Source organism: Coregonus lavaretus (genome assembly GCF_964263955.1).
Source record: "Coregonus lavaretus genome assembly, chromosome: 23".
Taxonomy (NCBI): Eukaryota; Metazoa; Chordata; class Actinopteri; order Salmoniformes; family Salmonidae; genus Coregonus; species Coregonus lavaretus.
This window is the reverse complement of record NC_140010.1, coordinates 34,958,388-34,981,867: the sequence shown is the minus strand read 5'-3', so window position 1 is coordinate 34,981,867 and position 23,480 is coordinate 34,958,388. Positions and strand designations below refer to the sequence as shown.

Below are 23,480 nucleotides of genomic sequence, written 5' to 3'. Positions count from 1 at the left end.
GAAAAAGTTTGAGAGGGTTTATCTAATGTTCCTTCGTTAGATTTTAGCTCATCTTGCTCTGGCTAGCATTAGTTGTTGATCTTGTTGTTGTTGACGTGCATACCTGAGGGAGAGAGAGCCTACCTTTTCATGGCTGTTTGATCAATAGGACTGTGAAGCTCCCAAATGTAAGAGGACTCCCGTGGTATTGACATAATTGCAGAAATCCATTCAGGTGTATTTTGTGGCTTTTGCCGAATGTATTCTATTGATATAAAGTCGCACTGTTGCAACTGCCTGTAAACACACAGTCCAGTTCAAAGTGAATGATGACAGGCCTGTGTGGCAAATGGCTTGTTTTCATAAAGGCCTACTGTAGATCTGATTGGCTATGGTGCACCGGTCTGCGTAGACTCTGGTCCTGGATGAGACAGATGTTTTTATTAGGTTTTATTTACTGCAGTGTCTATTATTGTCCAAATGTACGGCCGATTTCCCACTCTATATTGCTATAGAATTTTCACAAATGCCTTAGTATACGTAATTCCCAAACATTCTACGAATTTATGAAAATGTGAAAATGACCATCTCTAAGTGCTCGCTGGTCAGTTTTTTTTTTTTTAAGTGTCATATTCTTCCTGGGGGAGTATATAAACAGATTTTAAAACAATTTAATGTTGCTAAAACGCTGTCAGTTCTACTTTAACCCTTATCCTAACCCAAAACTGAACCTTTATCCTAACCCTTATTCTAAACCTAACCCTAACCGTAACCTTAGCAACCAGTTGCTTATCAACAGATAGTTTGTTGATAGTATGACCATCTGTAGAGCATCCAAATAAAGTGTGACTGTTTGTGATTAGGTGATTAATAGGGGAATACCGGGTAGAAGGTGAGCAGTCATCAGATCAACAGCACAGTCTTCAAAGAGGGAAATGTGTATCCGAGAGTGGTTATGGTTAAGAATCTACAATGCTCTGAACACTTCACTCCATTCATCCATCCATCTGTCCATATGCGCTAACATCCAGTTCTCTCTGTAGTAGTGTGAATATGTAGTCCGCGATAGCTCATCTGAGATTGCGTCAATTAGCACTTAGCGATCTCCCGCTGCTGCCCAATTTGGCCGCTCTTTTCCGACTGTTTAATTCCAAATCAGTAATCGTTCTCTGTAATATCCCCAGTCCCGCTTAAATACCAAGCTTTTCTATCCAGGACTCAGCTCGTTTTCCTCTCGGAGGACTGTTACGCTGTGTGTGTGTGTGAGTGTGTGTGTGTGTGTGTGTGTGTGTGTGTGTGTGTGTATAAGGGGAGTTTTAATGGCCACAGCTAAATGACTGACATCTTCATGATGCGGATAATTATCACTGATGTACTCCCACAGAGAGAGAGAGAGAGAGAGAGAGAGAGAGAGAGAGAGAGAGAGAGAGAGAGAGAGAGAGAGAGAGAGAGGGGAGGGAAAGGTGAGGAGGGGTTCTCCCCTCTTGACATGTTGACATGATAATGGACTGGGGAAGCCTCCCCCATTCTGCCCTACACGTGTATCTCACTCATGAATGAACACGTAGACACAGGACAATGAAATTGAGAAAGAATTCCACCCTCTACGAATATGAATGTGGGAGACAAAAACATATTTATAAACAGTGGCTTCATGATAGTAAATACAGTGCATTCGGAAATTATTCAGACCCCTTGACTTTTTCCACATTTTGTTACGTTACAGCCTTATTCTAAAATGGATTACATTTGTTTTTTTTCCTCATCAATCTACACACAATACCACATAATGACAAAGCAAAAACAGGTTTTCAGACATTTTCAGAAATGTATTAAAAATAGAAAACTGAAATTCCACATTTACATAAGTATTCAGACCCTTTACTCAGTACTTTGTTGAAGCACCTTTGGCAACGATTACAGCCTCGAGTCTTCTTGGATATGACGCTACAAGCTTGGCACACCTGTATTTGGGGAGTTTCTTCCATTCTTCTCTGCAGATCCTCTCAAGCTCTGTCAGGTTGGATGGGGAGTGTCGCTGCACAGCTATTTTCAGGTCTCTCCAGAGATGTTTGATTGGGTTCAAGTCCGGGCTCTGGCTGGGCCACTCAAGGACATTCAGAGACTTGTCCCGAAGCCACTCCTGCGTTGTCTTGGCTGTGTGCATAGAGTCGTTGTCCTGTTGGAAGGTGAACCTTCGTCCCAGTCTGAGGTCATTTGCGCTATGGAGCAGGTTTTCATCAAGGATCTCTCTGTACTTTGCTCCGTTCATCTTTCCCTCGATCCTGACTAGTCTCCCAGTCCCTGCTGCTGAAAAACATCCCTACAGCATGATGCTGCCACCACCATGCTTCACCGAAGGGATGGTGCCAATTTTCCTCCAGATGTGACGCTTGGCATTCAGGCCAAAGGGTTCAATCTTGGTTTCATCAGACCAAAGAATCTTGTTTCTCATGGTCTGAGTCCTTTAGGTGCCTTTTGGCAAACTCCAAGTGGGCTGTCATGTGCCTTTTACTGAGGAGCGGCTTCCGTCTGGCCACACTACCATAAAGGCCTGATTGGTGGAGTGCTGCAGAGATGGTTGTCCTTCTGGAAGGTTCTCCCATCTCCACAGAGGAACTCTGGAGCTCTGTCAGAGTGACCATTGGGTTCTTGGTCACCTGCCTGACCAAGGCCCTTCTCCCCCGATTGTTCAGTTTAGCCAGGCGGCCAGCTCTAGGAAGAGTCTTGGTGGTTCCAAACTTCTTCCATTTAAGAATGATGGAGGCCACTGTGTTCTTGGGGACCTTCAATAATGCAGGCATTTTTTGGTACCCTTCCCATGATCTGTACCTCGACACAATCCTGTCTCGGAGCTCTACGGACAATTCCTTTGACCTCATGGCTTGGTTTTTGCTCTGACATGCACTGTCAACTGTGGGACCTTATATAGACAGGTGTGTGCCTTTCCAAATCGTATCCGATGAATTGAATTTACCACAGGTGGACTCCAGTCAAGTTGTAAAAACATCTCAAGGATGACCAATGGAATCAGAATACACCTGAGCTCAATTTCGAGTCTCATAGCAAAGGGTCTGAATACTAATGTAATAAGCTATTTCTGTTTTTCATTTTTAATACATTTGTACAATGTCTAAAAACCTGTTTTCGCTTTGTCATCATGGGGTATTGTGTGTAGATTGTTGAGGATTTTTATATATTTAATCCATTTTAGAATAAGGCTGTAACGTAACAAAATGTGGAAAAAGTCAAGGGGTATGAATACTTTCTGAATGCACTGTAAATCATTCCATAATTCTTAATCATTAGGCTAAAAACTGGTCTTACCAAAATAAGCCAATATATTGTTTTTATCTTTATTTAAATGTTTAAAGCAGGTGTGTGCATGTGCATACGTGTGTGCGTGTGCGCTGCAGAGGTAGTGTGTGTGCTACAGTAACAATGGAAGGGAGTGGTGCTTGGGAGAAAAATCCATTTGCAATTTAAATGGAAATGTAATGACCCTATGGAGGCAGTGAATAAGCCTGCTGATCAATTGATAATGTCATGGACAAATAGGTAAACAAACATGCCCATTAGCTCTGCACCTCCTCCTCCTGCCCCGATCTCTGGCGCTGGAGGATCTCAAACAAGGGGGGTAATTGTAACAAGGCCCTGCCTCACTTCTAGTGGCTGAAAAAACACACACACAGTCTCTCCCCACTCCCCACTGAGATGGACCTGCCCACCTCTTTACGGAGGCAGTTGGGCCCAGCAAGACTCCTTTGAGAGGCGGTGGGGAGGGATGGCAGAGGAGGGAGTGAGGGGGCCTCAGAGACACTAGAGAACAAGTGAGGAAGGTCCCAGAGCACAGCCGAGTGGAACCAGACCTGCTGCCAGGCCTCACCCAATCTGCCCCCCGAAACAGAGGCATCTGGGAGAGAATGAGGTGTGTGTGTGTGTGTCTTGGAGTGCCAGGGAACCCATGGGTATTGTTAACTGGTATGAGGATGGGGTTGGTGCTTAGTAATTGTGGGCAGCTGCCATGACGACATATGTCTTTCAGTTTGTTAAAAATATGGACTCTGAGATTTATTGTGACAATCAATTATTGGACTAAATGTAAGAGTTACACCCAATTCCCATGTTGCACAAATTCAAGCATTAACATTTTTAAAAGGAAGAGACAGCACTTGGATCTATTTAAATATTTCATTACCACTCCAGAACAAACTTCACTCCAGTCCTCCTCACTTGTCTCAAACAATGAAGCGCACATTTAGTGAAAATCAAAATATCTAATTTAACACCATTGAAATCCACAATTAACTTAGAAATTAATAGTTTAATACACTTATTTTCTCCTATCAGTCACAGTTGCTTAGTTCTATTGTCCTCTAGATTTCCAGGTTCAGTAAAAACTCTTGGGCCGCTCAATCTCTTAACATAATTCACCCTAATTGGGAAACAGATAAAGACTTTCTCTGACTTGATAAGGGTTTTTAAACATCTTGATTACAACAAAATGGTTGAAGTCTGCATCAATAGCTCTAGGACAGGGATGGGCAACTTTGATTGGGGTGGGGGCCACAAAAAATCTGAACTCATCATGAGGGGCCGCAGTTGCTCGCGGGTCTGAATACCCACATCCATGAGAGTTGGCCCACAGAGTTCCTTATTTTGGGTTCTTGTGCTAAATCTCACTACCTCCAGGTGGCCTTTTTCAGGTACCTGCTCAGCGAATAATATACTGCATACTGTACTTTTACAAAGAGCCTACTTCTGAATATTACCTCAGCCTTTGAGGGCAAGGACATATGGAAAAGCATTTGAGAATTATAATATCTTGGATATTGACCTATTTTGGTTGCATGCCAAGATCTAAAGGCTCAACTATTCTGCTACCACTATACAAGTTCCTTTGGAAGGGTGCCAAAACCTTACAAAACTACAGAGCTAGCCTCTGAAGCTCACCTTTACAGTATCTGACCTGACCACTGTCATAACACACCTGTATCACTGCTATGGCACCCTATGACATGGCGGCATATGGCACAGCTACAATGTATCTAAACCACAGTGAATGAAACAAGTAACAAAAGCTACACTCCAGAAAATTACGAGACAGTAGGTTAATACAGGATTAGTTTTTTTTACCCGATACAAGGCAAAAAAGCTTTTTAAAAGGGTCATTTGTAAAACAAGGAGTTTAAACCCAGATTATAGGACAACAATAACACAATCCCTTATGTTCAGTGCCGTAATACGCTGTGAAGAAGCAGATTTATACTTATTATGGCGATGCAGACCATCAGGCAGCCTCACTGGGAAACATTTGATCCCAAGATAGGTATAATCCCTGTGTGGGGAGGTGCTGTACCTTGATTATCCAAAATGTCTGAAGTATTAGCACTTCAATCCAGTTGGACTCAGAATATCCGAAATTGTGGAAGTATTAGCACTTACCACCAAGGGGAAAAAGTTGTTCAATCCACCAGTCTATCTGTGGTTGGGGGGGTTGATGATGCTATTGTGACACTCCTCAACATCCCCCTAAGCATTGGATTGCATTGGATTGGCTTAATTGGCTCTAATGGCTAAATTGTCCTCGCTCCTCACTTCATTAGCTTAGCGTTAGCTCTGTTAAAGTGGGAAGAGAGCCAAAGGAAGACGGTAATTGTCTGAGTGTTAATGACCGCATCACACAAGGCAACCGTCCAAATGTAACTCTTCTATAAGCATACAATGCTACTAAGGACGGCAGAAAATCTCCCAGAGTCAAGTGTATTTTTACCTTGCAAGCTCTCCTCAGATGTATTCCTCAAGAATTTCAAACCTGACAGTTCGGCCAAATCAACTGCATGTGAGGTTATAACCAAATGGAGGCACCGTGACTATCGGTATTTAGTTCATAACCAGAGTGATTAGTAGTGTGAACAACAGGTGGGCTGAACAGTTTGATCACAGGAGACCCAGACAAAACACCTAAGTGGATGTTTTGTCTGTGTCAGAATCTAGTCAATACAATACCCACACTGCTACATAAAAAAGTTTAATCAAGTACAATACACAGCAATGGTCTATTCAGCACTAGCACAAGTATTGTATATTTTCCTGCTGACTTCTTGCTAGATCTCCTTTGCCAAATAGTTTTTTAACCTCAAGGGATCTAACTTCCCTGGCTAAATAAAGGTTTAAAAACATAGCCTACATTCTCAGAGCATAATTATCAGTCCCTTGCCTAAATTGCCTCACTATCTAGTGCAGCAGGTAATACCAACTAGGCTACACCCTATCCTCCACAGCCCTCACTAAACCCCTCCCCACATGAGCTTCCATTCTCTAACCCAGATTATGGACTGATATTCCAAAGAGGAGCAGATACAAAGGGATTTGGGAAAGTAAAGACAGATGTTTTAGGCGATCGACAGGGAGGGGTTTTGCATCAGGGGAACAGAGGGCTTTGCTGGGAATTGTCATCACCAGGCAGATTGGCACCTACTGAACCCATCCCTTTAATTGGGAGAGGAATTTGGGCAAATTAAGGGCACAGCCCTATCTGGCTTTCTATATTAGCAGAGTGGGGAAGAGGGCAGACCTAGCAGTAATTCCATATATAGGGTGGATATATGGTAGATCAGGGAGCTCAAGAGGTAAATTCCTCCACTGTCTGTCATTGGGCTAAAGGTATGTAACAGGACCTGATCTAATTAGGCCGCCATATGGATACTAAAACCTCTTACCTAATATCTACTGATATGTAATAATCGGCTCTAAAATGCTGCTGTAGATTCAAATCTCTCTGCACTGGTCAGATCACACAGTTCTGATAAAATCCAATAACATAAACCCTCAGTACTGCAGGTGGGTGCTCAAAATGGCTACATTTCACTGCATTGAATGCCACAAATCAATAGGCCATCTCTCTGGGGATGCTGGTATTCCCACCCTGTGACCCAGCACCACCACTTCTCCCTGCTGGCCTTTCCATCATAAGCTGCTGATTCAGTACTAATCACCCAGTCAGTAATGAGGTTGAGCCCTGAGCTCTCCAATCATTCCCCTTAATGAGCCCTCTCATCCTACAGGACTAACTGGGAGTATAAAGGCCACAGCAGCTGAAAGGACTGAAGAAGCCATTGTTAGACAATGACTGGATATGCTGACATTTCCAACACTTTTGGTGACGCTGAAGTTAATACTTTTAACACTTATAGGCATGCCATTTCTGCTATGATAGTGCACAGAAACCCATGTAATTCAAACTTGTAACACCTCACACACTTTGTGTCAGAAATAAAGTTGACTCAAAATGACATACCCAGGCTGTGAGTACATACTGGACACAGCTTTTTTGACCCTATAGGAGCGTTAGGTTGAAGCATGTTGCTACGGACAGCAATATAAAACTGCCCCCCTGAATGACTGTACGTGAAGTTGATCATTTCAGAGCAGATTCTCATCTCACTGCCTCTAAAAACTGAGTCAACAACATGCAACCATCTCTCAAGAGAAATGCAAACTGTAAACTACAAAAAGCATGCAAGAACTCAATGCTTTTTTGTGGTTACCAGGGGCAATCTTATAACTGATGACAAAAGCTTGTCAGTAATGGTTAGTTTCTCCAGGAAATTCACTCCTTTGGGTCTGAGCTCAACCCCAGAGTGTTTTATTTTTTACCCCTCTCAGTCCCCCCCCCCCCCCTTCTTTTTTATTTTTTCGAAGCGAAGGTGGATTAAGGCAGAGGGGCTTTTGTTTAGATAAAGCGAGGGATTAGGGAGAGATTTGCCCCCATAAAGTTGTGGGCTTGATGGGCCTTTTATCCCTCCATGTCGCTAAAGCTGTGTTGCCTCTGGATTAGGACTATACAATGGGGTCCCTTGTGCTGAGGGATCCGGGCCAGAGAGAGAGAGTGAGAAAGGGTGAGAAGGGAGAAAGAGATGGAGAGGGTGAGGGAAATAGAGGAGAGAGAGAGAGAGAGAGAGAGAGAGAGAGAGAGAGAGAGAGAGAGAGAGAGAGAGAGAGAGAGAGAGAGAGAGAGAGAGGGTGAGAAGGGAGAAAGAGAAGGAGAGGGAGAGGGTGAGGGAAATAGAGGAGAGAGAGAGAGAGAGAGAGAGAGAGAGAGAGAGAGAGAGAGAGAGAGAGAGAGAGAGAGAGAGAGAGAGAGAGAGAGAGAGAGAGAGAGAGAGAGAGAGAGAGAGAGAACGGGAGAGAGAGAACGGGAGAGAGGAGGAGGAGAGAGAGAAAAGGGGGTGAGAGAGAGGGAGAGGAAGAAGCAGAGAAGGGAGAGGGAAAGAGAAAGGGGGTGAGTGAGAGAAAAAATAAGAGAGAAAAATAATGGGGGAAAAGGTACAAATCGAAAGAACAGAAAGGATAGCAAAAGAGGTGAGAAGGATAGAGAGACAAGGGAGAAAAGTGGGGGGGTGAGAAGGATAGAGAGACAAGGGAGAAAGGTGGGGGGGTGAGAAGGATAGAGAGACAAGGGAGAAAAGTGGGGGGGTGAGAAGGATAGAGAGACAAGGGAGAAAAGTGGGGGGGTGAGAAGGATAGAGAGACAAGGGAGAAAAGTGGGGGGGTGAGAAGGATAGAGAGACAAGGGAGAAAAGTGGGGGGGTGAGAAGGATAGAGAGACAAGGGAGAAAAGTGGGGGGGGTGAGAAGGATAGAGAGACAAGGGAGAAAAGTGGGGGGGTGAGAAGGATAGAGAGACAAGGGAGAAAAGTGGGGGGGTGAGAAGGATAGAGAGACAAGGGAGAAAAGTGGGGGGGTGAGAAGGATAGAGAGACAAGGGAGAAAAGTGGGGGGGTGAGAAGGATAGAGAGACAAGGGAGAAAAGTGGGGGGGTGAGAAGGATAGAGAGACAAGGGAGAAAAGTGGGGGGCTGAGAAGGATAGAGAGACAAGGGAGAAAAGTGGGGGGGTGAGAAGGATAGAGAGACAAGGGAGAAAAGTGGGGGGGTGAGAAGGATAGAGAGACAAGGGAGAAAAGTGGGGGGCTGAGAAGGATAGAGAGACAAGGGAGAAAAGTGGGGGGGTGAGAAGGATAGAGAGACAAGGGAGAAAAGTGGGGGGGTGAGAAGAGAGAGAAAGAGATTGAGTGGAGAGAGAAAGAGCGGGAATTATACAGCTTTTAGAGAGAACTGACAGGTTGAAAACTTTTAGAGGGGGATTTGCTGAGGAGATCCTGAGATCTTGTCATGAATAAAAGGATTTCAGGAGGATTCGGAGGCGTGGCATTAACAATAAACCAAAAAGTGTCCCTGTCCCTTTAACGCAGGTATCTAATTTGGAAAATATGGGAGTAAAAAAACGGGTTTAAGATGAAGGTGCTGCTAATAACGCGTCTAAGAGATGGCTCCTGGCAAATTGCTTTGTTATTCTTGTCAAAAAAGGTCTCCTGAAAGAAGTCGATTTTAAACTACACATCAAAATGATTAATTGCCCTGGGATGAACAGATGCTGAAATACCCTTGAATGGAGCTGCGGAGGCTAAAGCTAGCTGGATTGCAGACCTAATGTATTCATGAAGTTACAGAAACATCATTAGGACTATTAATTAGCTATTAGTGAGCAGTATTCACTGGCAGTGAGACATTTTTCCCTCTTCTGTTTTTCTCCCAAATCTAAAAAGTAGTCTATTTTCATTTTTATGTAAATAAAATTGAAGACAGTCATCCAATTGGCGAATAAAGTTCCAACGCGCCATTATCAACCTTTTTTATAGGCTGCCATCTTAACCTACATTATTTAAAAACTAACTTCTATATGTTTTCAATTGTCAAAACACATAATATAGAGATCAATGAATAGGCCATAGGGAATTAATACTATAGGAATAGGCCTAAAGGCAAATCACATCAAAATGAGGGCTAAAATAACGCTAAAACCCAGGATAAACCTTCGAATAGCTCCAGTCCCAGGACCGTGGGGTTATATATCGGAAAGGTGAGGACACTTGGCAGGGCTGGAGAGGTATTCTTAATGGGAAGCTCTTGTGACACTCCGGCCTTTAAACCTTTCAGATGCGCTGGACAGTAGTCGCGCTAAGCCCAGCGCAAAGCAGCTTTGGAGAAGAGGCGCTGAGAAGAACTCTTTCTCGCTTTAATTGCTTTAGAAACGGTCTTCACAATGAGAAATTGCCTAGATTTACCTCCCGTTTAAATTCTTATTTCCATTGGTTCACAAGTTAATCCTCTTTCTTTCTCAGACCTCAAGAAGAAACCGAGTGATAGACGAAAGCGATGGAAACCGGAGAGGGACACGAGTTTGGTTGCGGGGCAGAGAAACAGTATAGCAAAACGTTTTACTGTTGAAATTACTATAGTCTACCATAAACTGAATAGTCTATGCATGGACGTTATAATATCTGCAAATGCAAACACGTTTGATAAAATAAAATAACATAATAATAATCATAATAATAACAATAATCATAATCATAATCATAATTATTGTTGTGGTTATTATTAGGCCTATAATATTAATGTTATTATAACGTTGAAATTACATTCATTTCAATCACGCTCATTTAACCAAGTATAGGCTACATAATTTTGTCAACGAAGTGAATAGTTCTGAATAGGACGAAGTATTCAGTAAAAAGCTTGCCATAATTCAACCCAAACAGCCTAATTTAAAGCAAAGATAAGGACCAACTTCTAAGCGTGCAACTTGTGCATTTGGACCATAAGGAGCAAAATGATTCCTATACCACCAAATTGAAATCTAGACAATATGTTATCTAGTGTCTAGAGATAATGTGTAAAAACATAAAACTATGTTAACCCTATTTTCTTGGAAAATCGCAAACTTGTTTACTGCACAAAAGTGCTCCATAATGGTTCCAGTTTCTCAAACTTTTGTATATCCCATGCAAAATCATATTCCATGTGGTTTAGCTTCAGACTGCAGATATTGACAGCAGTAGGCCTACCTTCGAATATAATTGGAATTAACTTTATAACATTGTTTACAGTGTAATCCGTGCATAATACGTGCGTAATTTATACACATCTTGGGTATCTGTAAAACACCAACTCTCTCTCTCTCTGTCTTACACACAGACACACACACACACACACACACACACACACACACACACACACACACACACACACACACACACACACACACACACACACACACACACACAGTTGGACAGAAGTGTACGTTTCCCAAAGAAAGTTTATCCTTCAAAATTCAACTACTTGAATTGCAGAACAGGCTAAACATTCAAAGTCCAAACATATTCATGCATTTGAGTGTCATACATATTTAAAAAGGGGGCATATGTGATATAGAGGGTGAAAATGCAATATTCTCCATTCCATAGGATCTTTTGTCTGCAATTCAAATATCTGTGGATGAGAAACATGGTCAGAGATAAAACTCCGGTTAGGGAGTTTCACGCTGCCCTCTTTCCCCAATAATCTTTTACAAAATATGCAAGCTTTACATTAAAAGGCTACTTTGCGCTGCCCTTAATTCCCACCTAAACGGTTTTGCTCCGCGAGAAGAAATCTTCTCTAAAAACCTTTCAAGAAGAGAAGGGCATTATTGTTTTAATCCTCTTACCCGCAGTCATTTTAAGACAGGGGTTTTTGGAGGCTGGGATGGCGTCTTGTCTTCCCTATCCTAGCCCAAATCCTTCAAGGCCGGGAGAGATTGTAAAGGCACTAGCCTGGCATCTATTAGCGATCTCTCCAAAGTCTTTCCACCGCGCGCTCTACTCCAATTGCATGAGGAAAGCCGAAAAGCAAATACAAATCCACGTATAAGGTATTCGGTTCGCCAAAACGCAAAGACTTGCATCCAAGGACATCACTAATGTCAAAGTATTCTGAGAAATAAACATTTAATTGCAAAAAAATACAAAATTCTGAAATGTCTTACGAAAAAATACAAAATAATTTAAGATACGGATTTTTTTTATATATAAAACTGCAACGACTGTGTCTGTCACTGGTAATTGGAAACAACAACTTTGTAGGCTACTACATTGAAATAAAAGATGCCCAATTTTCCATTTATAAATCAATATAATTAATTATTATAAAAGTATCTAAAATATTAGAAAATAAGTATTCAATCTTGTTTTATCTAAGTTTAAATATAATTTAACAGCGTTAAAATTCTGGAAATGTTATCCATCTACCAATTAAGGGCTACACAATATCAACACAATGTATGTATTCACTGACATCAAATATCCCTCAAAGGCAAGAAAAATATCAAATAGAATATTAATGATCTATTACAAACATCTTATAGGCGTACTTATTTTGTACACTTGTTTTCCAGAATTAAAAGGAGTTGGTACTCTTCTTAATCCATACATTTACTGAATGTTTATCAATTCAAACACAAATGCAAAACAAATACATGTAGACTGACATATGGGAATCTGCAGACATTATATTCTAAAGTTTATGATTTGGAATTGTATAGGGACATTGGCCAAAACTCTGCTACTAGTGGGGGAGAAATAGTCTCTTTCTTTGATTGACAGCTTCAAGGACCACTAGAAATCTTACATGACCTCACAGAGCACGCTTTAAAATCCCTCTTCAGCTCGTGGCCGGGTAGATGGCAGCTTCCTATGTTGAGCAAGAGACGCAGACGATTCAGTCACGCGGAAAGTAGCAGAGCGCGCGTTTTTACACAAGACGAAACTGTGGACTTGCAATCGTTCCTTCCAAATCGCATGAAGAGCACGAGAAAGGTGGACATTATAAACAAGGAGACATAGCTATAATAAGAAATCCTAAGAAATCACTTTAGAATCGGGATACACTTTAGCATCACAACATCCAAAGACAACTCGGCTGTGTTGGCGAGAGGTAAGAACTTTTTGGACATCTCTGGGACTGTGTCAAACTTGTAACATGTTAATACATTGCTGGAAACAACAGTGTTGATACAAATATGGTGACAAAAATTATGTATTGGTGCACACTCTATGCATATAATATACCTTATCTTAATTGCACGATATTATGTTTTACAAGAAGTCGTCGTTGTGCCAATATCGAGCGAGCATTTACAGCTATAGTAATTATACTTTGGGCGCAGATGCGGCAAGACTCGACATAAGGAATAAAGTAGAACTATATTGAATTCGTACAGATTCATGTACATCTTTGTTGAATTTAAATGTGATGCAGTAAAACAATCCAAAACATTTCGAAGATACTTTTTTACCACAATTGGCTAGGCTATTTCATGGGAATGTGAGGTCATGCAAAAATGAATGGGAGATCTTGCAATTTTTTTATCTAAAAAAATAATAATACAAATTAATATGTAGATATACAGTGTTTTGTGGAAGCACTTCAGCGATTTCCAGTTAGGAATTATGAGGCAAGAACTTATTGAGTGTATGAGGCTTTCATGGCCTTCTATTGCTATTTTTATAGCCATAACAGCCACATCCTCACTTAGAAAAAAAAGGTTCTGGATAGAACAAAAAATAGGTTATATTGCTTGCTTCATATGTGGCACCCCTAAAGGTTCTACATTGAACACTTTTGTAGGGTTCTTTGATCAGAACCGCAGGAGTTCTTCTTCACTGAACCAAATTGGTTCCATATAGGGTTCTATATGGAACCAATTTCGGTTCTATATAGAACCTTAAGGGGTGCCATATATGAAGCAAGCATAGAACCCTTTTTGGTTCTATCAGAACCTTTTTTTCTAAGAGTGTAGACCTATCATTTCTCTTTCATTATTCTTAACATTCAAACAAAGTACATTTTCCACCCTCAGTTCAGATGGAATAAGCCCATGCAATTGTGTCAATATGAAATTGCAATTAAATGATGGTTTAATCGTAAATTAACGAATAATAGTTTGGTTTAGGCTGTTGTTAACCCGTGTGGCCTCCTCTTCACGGGAAATTCGCTAATCAAACACTTGTCTCGCGGCCTTTGACAGTCTGGAATACAAAATATGTCTGACACCATGGGCAGATTGTCGCTTGCCATACACGAGCCGCATAGGGCCCAAGGGTTTTTAGTATAACATTTTTCCTAATTTAGTCAGATCATAGAGTTGCACTGTACATGGCAATTTACATAATTACGTTTTAATAATCGAAGCATTGAGCAGTGCTGCCTGTGGCACTCAAACATACAGCCTGGAGCAAGGATAGGCGTATGAATAGACAACAATGGCAGCTAGACAGAATAAGCAGGTTTGTGTGGTAAATATGGTAGGCCTATCATACATGCGCAATGCTTGTTATCAATATCAAAAATAAGGAAACACATGAGAAGCGTAAATGTAAAAATAACAGTAGAAGCCTATCCCTAGTTCTCCTATCTCTCTCCACGCACGCACGAACGCACGCACGCACGAACGCACACACATGCACGCGGATGAACCGCACTGTACGTCCGTCCGGTTGATGATGAATGGAGGGCCTCGCAGTCGAAACCTATTTGCACTTCCATTAGACGGGGAGCCAAATGGAGATCAACATGCATATTTTACCCGCGGAGAAGCCATACATCTCAGCCAAAACGTTACCCCGGGGCGATGGGATAAGAGGCCGCGAGAGAGGGGAAGGAGGAAAGCGGGACCCATTCAACTCAAATACTTGGGGGAGCAAAGTAAATGTTTAGCGAAGCACCTTCTGTCCAGGCGAATTAAACTATTCCCTCTTGCCCTGTGATCACATTCATCAGGCACTGTGACTTAATAGGTTGGGAATGGGCACTGCGGGCATCATTTACACACCCACACCCACAGCTGCCATTTGCACACACAGACGGCTGCGAAATGGATATCAGCTTCATGGTGCTAAATCTGACTTTATTGCTCAAATTATTAGTGGTTGCAAAAACGTTTCATAATGCAAGGGGAAAAAAGGCAAGTTCGTACTTATTTGGATGGAGTGTTTGATTTCAATTATTTTATTTTATTAGTTAGTAAAACAATTTTCATGGCCCAATAGAGATCTCTATTTGAACTCATTTTGTAATAACACAATTATCAATATTATTCATACTACAATTAGGGTATAACATTATAAAATAATCATAGTAATATAATAATCACTAATAATAATAACAACAACAACAACAAATAATAATAGTTTATTACCAGGCCTATTCAATTGGTGTGCAGGTTACAACTATAGCCTATCATTTAAGGTCTTACTGTATCATAAATTAACATGATCAACGGATTAAGTAATATTGGATTAACTGTTGTGAAGTGAATTAACTTCAAATAAAGGCTTACTTGTCAAACGTGTTAGCAATTACATGTAATATTCAATTAAATACATCAATTTGATCATTATCACAGACTGCATGAAGTGCAGCATCACTGTTTTCAGAATTGAATTGTGTGTGGATAAATTAAATTCGTGACTGAATTTGAATTATAACAGCATCTTTAGCCTTGGGCAAGACTTGAGGCAGTTAATTATATTGTATAATGTTCTTATGTAAAATGTCAGATATATAAAATTAGAAATAGCCATGAGCACCATGACATTTCGAAAAACGACGACCTTTTTGAATGACTTGAATACCTACATTTTCAGTCAGCCGAATTACACATGGACATATACATTTTTGGATTAACTTAATTCAAAACATTCATCTTAGAAACATTTTGTCCCCAGTAACCCATGGTGAACTTTCTGTATCGAAGATGCTGAGTGGGCCAATGAAAATAGGCCTAAAGGAGCACAGACACCGGTGAAGAAAAAGCATTATGGGCTACCTCCCAGGCCTAGCATGTCAAAATGCTATAGTGAGGCAATTTAAGACTAGGATCGCTCTCTAGCTTCCAAGTCCCCAGATACCTGCCATGCATAGGAAGATTCATTTCTTATTTCTTGGACCTCTCTGTAATAGTCATAACTGCTCGAGCCGCCAAGATATCCCTTCTTGTCAACGACCTCGATACTAATACATATCTAATCGTGTCCTGAAGCAGTTCATTTAAAGCGGCGAAGGACCTACAAAAATGGAGGATGAGATAGTTGCCCTCGGAGACCTACATATAAGGCTTTGATTCCTTGTTGTAAAGTTATTCTGTCCAATAAACTCAAGGCTATAATTTGGGTATTTTGATTAGACTTATGGTAACTTAATATAAACCAACATTGTCCAACAAATAGTAGTTAAAATGGAATAGAGTGACTGCTAAAATTCATAGGCTAACCAAAGGACATAATTCTAAAGCAAACGTATTGACAGAAGGTATTTCAATTTCAATAGCCTATCATAACTGTTCAATATAATCCTCTGTGATTTCAGGTTACCATTCTGGCCCGGAACAAATCGTTTTACAGATGAAGGATCTTAATTTCAGTCAGTTTGCTACAGCAGGAAAATAATCCTGCAGCAACAGTAAATGTGAATTGTGTGATTATAATTAATGGACATTTTTGTCAGGGTTGATACATTAGTAAGGGAAAATCAAGTCTGAAATTTCAAAGTGGAAATTACAAACTTCAAAAGCCTTTTTAATCCTCAAATACACTACAAGTTTAAAATGTCATGCATTGCATGACAGTTATCTTGCAACAGGGTGATTAAATTAAGATCCTATATCTGTATATCATTTCGAAAGCATTTAATAAACGCAATGATCTCTCAAAGCATGCAGCGCTTTCAAAAGGGATTTGCACTTTTGCTGCGATCACAGGGAAATGAAGTGATTAAATTTATTTATAAGGCATCCGTCACGCTTCATTAAGTGAACGAGTGATAATTACCCCAATTAAAAGCCTTTTGTACAATTAATGGCTTGAACCAAGCGATAATTGGATGTTAATGGATAACGTTTTTGTCTGACTCCAGTCTGCCGTGGCGAAAGGAAATGCGTCTATATCCGATTCAAATGACCACCAAGGAGATAAACTTTCAAGGGATATACAAGATGAATGGGCCTAGTCTATTACAAGCGCCACACGACTTTGACATTTTAACATGAACAAATTAAGCCATGGTTTATCAAGGATCAACCAACCTACAGATCACACGAAAGGTCTGCAACTTTTCATAAGGTGATCAAATGATGAAATACAGTATGCATAAATTGAACGTGCCCCACTGTCTACTCTAGGCCCTACCTACACACAACATCGAAAATATCAGAACGCGTCAGATACCCCAAACACACCATGACAGTCGTGAAGAGGGCACGACAAAGCCTATTCCCCCTCAGGAGACTGAAAAGATTTGGCATGGGTCTTCAGATCCTCAAAAAGTTCTACAGCTGCACCATCGAGAGCATCCTGACTAGTTGCATCACTGCCTGGTATGGCAACTGCTCGGCCTCCGACCGCAAGGCACTACAGAGGGTAGTGCGTACGGCCCAATACATGTGACAAATAACTTTTGATTTTGATTTGATAATTTTAGCCAACAGTGAATTTAGACCGTTCATTACACGCGTATCCAAAATGGGCAGGTTAACACACGCAAAAAATAGCCTATGAACAGCCCGGACAACTCCCCTTAGAGATAGACAAATAAAAACATGCAAGCAAATACTAACATGATTTATATGTGTGTGTTCCCACAGGTAGTGTCCGTCATGCAGCACTATGGAGTGAACGGCTACTCTCTCCACGCGATGAACTCCCTGAGCGCCATGTATAACCTGCACCAGCAGGCCGCGCAACAGGCGCAGCACGCGCCAGACTACCGACCTTCAGTGCACGCGCTCACCCTAGCTGAGAGACTTGCTGGTAATTGAGTCCAACAAACAAACCTTTACACACATACACACCTTTCAATTCATTATAACTTTCGGACATATTCCCGTGTCTAATTAATTAAACTTGCCGAGTCTCTTCTCTTCCAACGGCTGCACATTTCAAGACATCATCCTGGAGGCTCGCTACGGGTCCCAGCATCGCAAACAGCGCCGGAGCCGCACCGCGTTCACGGCACAGCAGCTTGAGGCCTTGGAGAAGACTTTCCAGAAGACCCACTACCCCGACGTGGTGATGCGCGAGCGCCTTGCCATGTGCACTAACCTCCCCGAGGCCCGTGTGCAGGTATGGAAGGCAAAGTCACTACAGAATTAACATTCAGAATACATAGTACCATAGTCTGACATACACATAATACTATTGGTTGATATGGCACATATTGATGAATTGTATCTGATCAATCATAATTCATGACACATTTTTATTTTTTTATTTTTTTATTTCACCTTTATTTAACCAGGTAAGCCAGTTGAGAACAAGTTCTCATTTACAACTGCGACCTGGCCAAGATAAAGCAAAGCAGTGCGATAAAAACAACAACACAGAGTTACATATGGGGTAAAACAAAACATAAAGTCAAAAATAAAACAGAAAATATATATACAGTGTGTGCAAATGTACTATGTTATGGAGGTAAGGCAATAAATAGGCTATAGTGCAAAATAATTACAATTATTATTAACACTGGAATGATAGATGTGCAAGAGATGATGTGCAAATAGAGATACTGGGGTGCAAATGAGCAAAATAAATAACAATATGGGGATGAGGTAGTTGAATGGGCTAATTTCAGAATGGCTGTGTACAGGTGCAGTGATCGGTAAGCTGCTCTGACAACTGATGCTTAAAGTTAGTGAGGGAGATAAGAGTCTCCAGCTTCAGAGATTTTTGCAATTCGTTCCAGTCATTGGCAAGCAGAGAACTGGAAGGAATGGCGGCCAAAGGAGGTGTTGGCTTTGGGGATGACCAGTGAGATATACCTGCTGGAGCGCAGACTACGGGTGGGTGTTGCTATGGTGACCAATGAGCTAAGATAAGGCAGGGATTTACCTAGCAGTGATTTATAGATGGCCTGGAGCCAGTGGGTTTGGCGACGAATATAATAATAATAATAATAATAATAATATGCCATTTAGCAGACGCTTTTATCCAAAGCGACTTACAGTCGCAATATGTAGTGAGGACCAGCCAACAAGAGCATACAGGTCACAGTGGTGGGTAGTATAAGGGGCTTTGGTGACAAAACGGATGGCACTGTGATAGACTACATCCAATTTGCTGAGTAGAGTGTTGGAGGCTATTTTGTAAATGACATCGCCGAAGTCAAGGATCTGTAGGATAGTCCGTTTTTACGAGGGCATGTTTGGCAGCATGAGTGAAGGAGGCTTTGTTTTGCGAAATAGGAAGCCGATTCTAGATTTAACTTTGGATTGGAGATTCTTAATGTGAGTCTGGAAGGAGAGTTTACAGTCTAACCAGAAACCTAGGTATTTGTAGTTGTCCACATACTCTAGGTCAGACCCGTCGAGAGTAGTGATTCTAGTCGGGTGGGCGGGTGCCAGCAGCGTTCGATTGAAGAGCATGCATTTAGTTTTACTAGTGTTTAAGAGCAGTTGGAGGCTACTGAAGGAGTGTTGTATGGCATTGAAGCTTGTTTGGAGGTTTGTTAACACAGTGTCCAATGAAGGGCCAGATGTATACAAAATGGTGTCGTCTGCGTAGAGGTGGATCTGAGAGTCACCAGCAGCAAGAGCGACATCATTGATATACACAGAGAAAAGAGTCGGCCCAAGAATTGAACCCTGTGGCACCCCCATAGAGACTGCCATAGGTCCAGACAACAGGCCCTCCGATTTGACACATTGAACTCTATCTGAGAAGTAGTTGGTGAACTAGGCGAGGCAGTCATTTGAGAAACCAAGGCTATTTAGTCTGCCAATAAGAATGCGGTGGTTGACAGAGTCGAAAGCCTTGGCCAGGTCGATGAAGACGGCTGCACAGTACTGTCTATTATCGATCGCGGTTATAATATCGTTTAGGACCTTGAGCGTAGCTGAGGTGCACCCATGACCAGCTCGGAAACCGGATTGCATAGCGGAGAAGGTACGCTGGGATTCGAAATGGTCGGTGATCTGTTTGTTAACTTGGCTTTCAAAAACTTTCGAAAGGCAGGGCAGGATGGATATAGGTCTGTAGCAGTTTGGATCTAGAGTGTCACCCCCTTTGAAGAGGGGGATGACCGCGGCAGCTTTCCAATCTCTGGGGATATCAGACGTTACGAAAGAGAGGTTGAACAGGCTAGTAATAGGGGTTGCGACAATTTCGGCAGCTAGTTTTAGAAAGAAAGGGTCCAGATTGTCTAGCCCAGATGATTTGTAGGGGTCCAGATTTTGCAGCTCTTTCAGAACATCAGCTGTCTGAATTTGTGTGAAGGAGAAGCGGGGGGGGGCATGGGCAAGTTGCAGCGGAGGGTGCAGAGCTGGTGGCCGGGGTAGTGGTAGCCAAATGATTATTGAAATTCTCGATTATTGTAGATTTATCGGTGGTGATAGTGTTTCCTAGCTCAGTGCAGTGGGCAGCTAGGAGGAGGTGCTCTTATTCTCCATGGACTTTACAGTGTCCCAAAACTTTTTGGAGTTAGTGCTACAGGATCTACACATCTTTAACATTGGGCAAAAAATGTCAAAAAAATGACTCAGGCCAATTATTTTTTACAAGTTTTCATAAGACAAATAGTAAAACACACATACACACAGAATTAGCCTTTCTCAAACATATTTTTATAATTATCAGGGAGCATGCTTCTAACCGTCTCCCAACCTTGCACATTTTAAACAGGTGTGGTTCAAGAACCGCAGGGCCAAGTTCCGCAAGAAGCAGCGCAGCCTGCAGAAGGAGCAGCTCCAGAAACAGAAGGAGGCCAACGGAGAGGGAGGTGACAAGGAGGAGGCTCCCACCACCATCACTCCAGAGAACCAGCTCCCCCCATCCTCCTCCTCTTCCTCCTTGGAGGTTGAGGGTCCGCCCCGTCCATTGGTGTCGGAAATTAGCATGGAGTTAAACGTGACCTCGGCAGAACAGTCGGGCTGCGAGTCGGCCACCGAGGACAACGCTACCGATAAGGAGGAGGAGTCTAAGCCACAGAGGGAGGAGCTCAAGAGTGAGAGGGCGATGACGCCAGGCAACGTCTCGCCACCCTGCAGGCGGCTTAGTCCCAAACCCGGTAAGGACAAGGTCTTAAATTGTGACTGACACTTGTACATCTCTAATATACATAGCTTCATTGGGGGCATTAGAAAACAGACAAAGTCAATCAAATTTAGAGGCATCCTTCAGGATAGTCAATTAAGAGTAAACATATGAAATGCTTACATTGTCGTCCAACATCAGTTCATTTCAGTCAGTGGCAAATGAAGAGGTGGCACAACAGCTTTGCCGGTTCTTAGTAAATTATACATAGGTCTGCCTTCCTGCCTACCAGAGAAACTTAGTTTAAAGTCCTCCTCCAGTCTCCTTTTCACCTGATTACTTAACAAAAGGCACATCTCAATAAGATGTGCCTTTGACATAAGAGGGGGACCTTCCCTCTTTTGTTCTCTATTGTTCCTCAAGCAAGGTGGGAGGCTGATGACATCACAAAGTCCCCATCAGACCAACTCCTTGAATGCTGTACTCTTTGAAGTTTGCAGTTGTGTCTAAAAAAAATGTTTTACACTTTTGTGAAGTGTACTTTACTGCAGGGGTATTCAACCGGGGGTCCGCGGCCCCCCATGGGTCCACTGAGGTACTGCAGGGGGTCTGCAAAAATATATGTACAAAAAGTGGCACTTTCATTTTTATTTCAATGTTTTTATGAATATCAATAGCAACAACAGACACAGCAAATGTTGAATTATACCTACAGTAGAAAAGAGGGGAATATCTTATTTCTAATGATGTCAACTTTGTTTCTCAAATATTGAGCAAAGTACACTCACTGGAGTATCTGACATAGGCTTTGAAAAAGCACCTGTGAGAACCAGTCGTGGCAAGTGACGCTGGCTGCTGGAAAGCTTTCTTGACTTGGACATACATTTTTGCCAACACATTGTGCTTGTTAGGGAGCTTATACACATTATTTTGTAGTTGTATTGTTTGTATAATTTTGTTGTTGTATTGTTTGTATATTGTTATTTTACATTTGTGTGACTGTTCTTGTCTATCAGTGTATCAGTGTTTTGTTACTTGTCATGTTTTGTGTTTTTGTGGACCCCAGGAAGAGTAGCTGCTGCTTCTGCAAAAGCTAAATGGGGATAGCTGCTATTAGCTTTTCCGTCATAATGCTTACATTTTAGAAGGGAGGATTCAACTTTATATTCAAGTAGATATAGTTTACCCAATAGCAGTTTTACATTTTTACATGAAGTGGGTAAAGTTAGTAATCATTTTATGAGCAGAACGGCACAGTTAGGGGGATAAACTTTATTTCCAAAAGATCTAAGCGATCAAAACGATTCGTTCTTGAAACGGGGGTGTCACCAAAGCTGTGTTGTATTCATTAGATATGTCTTTCAAAGATGCATTATAAGCTCAAATTTTTTTCAACAAAAATGACAATTATGATAATAACTGTGACTATTTGCATGACAATTAATCGTTAACCCAAATTCCATAATCGTCACAGGCCTAATTTGGAGTTACTTTTCTAGCTAACAGGCTATGGTAGAGTTGACACTTCTTCCAATTATAATGTGGGGAGGTCAAAATAATGAAAAACTATCTACCAAATCTATTCATTTTAAAATGTTGAATATTTGTCCTTGCCATTATCATTCACTGGATAATAAGACAAGATATGTGGAAAAAAACATGTTTTGCTATCATGATGGGGGTCTCTGGGTCGCTGGTTTGCCTGGTGGGGGTCCCTGGGCAAGAAAAAGTTGAAGACCCCTGCTTTACTGTGTTTATAATTGGGATATCGCTTTTCAACAGGAAAAGTAAAACAAAATCACTGGAGGACATCTTTAATGTTCTTGACTCTTATCTGTTTTTTCCTTTACTCAGAATCCCCCATGGTCTCCCCGTCTGTGACGCCCTCGTCCATTGGTGTCAGTGGTGGGATCTCCCAGAGCCACTCCTACTCCTCCTCCCCGCTCAGCCTCTTCCGCCTGCAGGAGCAGTTCCGCCAGCACATGGCTGCCACCAACAACATGGTGCACTACCCTTCCTTCGACATGAGCACCCCCTCCTCCCTGCCCTACCTGGGCATGAACGTCAACATGTCCCCGGGACCGCTGGGCTCCCTGCCCTGCCAGTCATACTACCAGTCCCTGTCCCACCACGCGGCCCAGCAGGTGTGGAACAGTCCCCTGCTCCAGGCCTCCGGAGGCCTCCCCAACCACAACAGCAAGACCACCAGCATCGAGAACCTCCGGATGCGGGCCAAGCAGCACGCAGCCTCCCTGGGACTGGACACGCTGCCTAACTGAGCCACAGGATCTGAGTGCGGCCTAGCAGGGGCATCAATCCCACCCATCCCATGTCTGTAACCTCTGTAGTCCTGTAGGAATCATACCCTCCAGCAGAGGGTTTAGGGACATTGGTAGCCAGAGTTTAGAAAACCAAAATCATCTCACCCTGGACCGAGTTCTCTCCAGCTTCTTGCTTTATCAGTTGCCTAATTTCTGGCTTTCCACACAGCAGAGTGAAACACAACAAAGCACGCATAAAAAAAGAATACTTATTTGACCAACAACACCTGATGAGTCTAGGTATTCCTTACTCTTATGCTGCTTTTCGACTAACACC

The 23,480-nt window shown here is 42.1% G+C and overlaps 1 protein-coding gene across 1 annotated transcript; it reads left to right on the top strand.

The window, feature by feature from the left end:
* Nucleotides 1-17,512: 17,512 nt before the first annotated feature.
* LOC311098608 (diencephalon/mesencephalon homeobox protein 1-A-like) lies at nt 17,513-23,161 on the top strand (the record flags this gene model as incomplete). Its single annotated transcript, XM_084139140.1, has 4 exons — nt 17,513-17,666; nt 17,800-17,978; nt 20,532-20,916; nt 22,737-23,161. 4 exons carry the CDS (start codon nt 17,513-17,515, stop codon nt 23,159-23,161), a joined length of 1,143 nt encoding a protein of 380 aa, XP_083995266.1.
* Between the last annotated feature and the right edge of the window lie 319 nt (nt 23,162-23,480).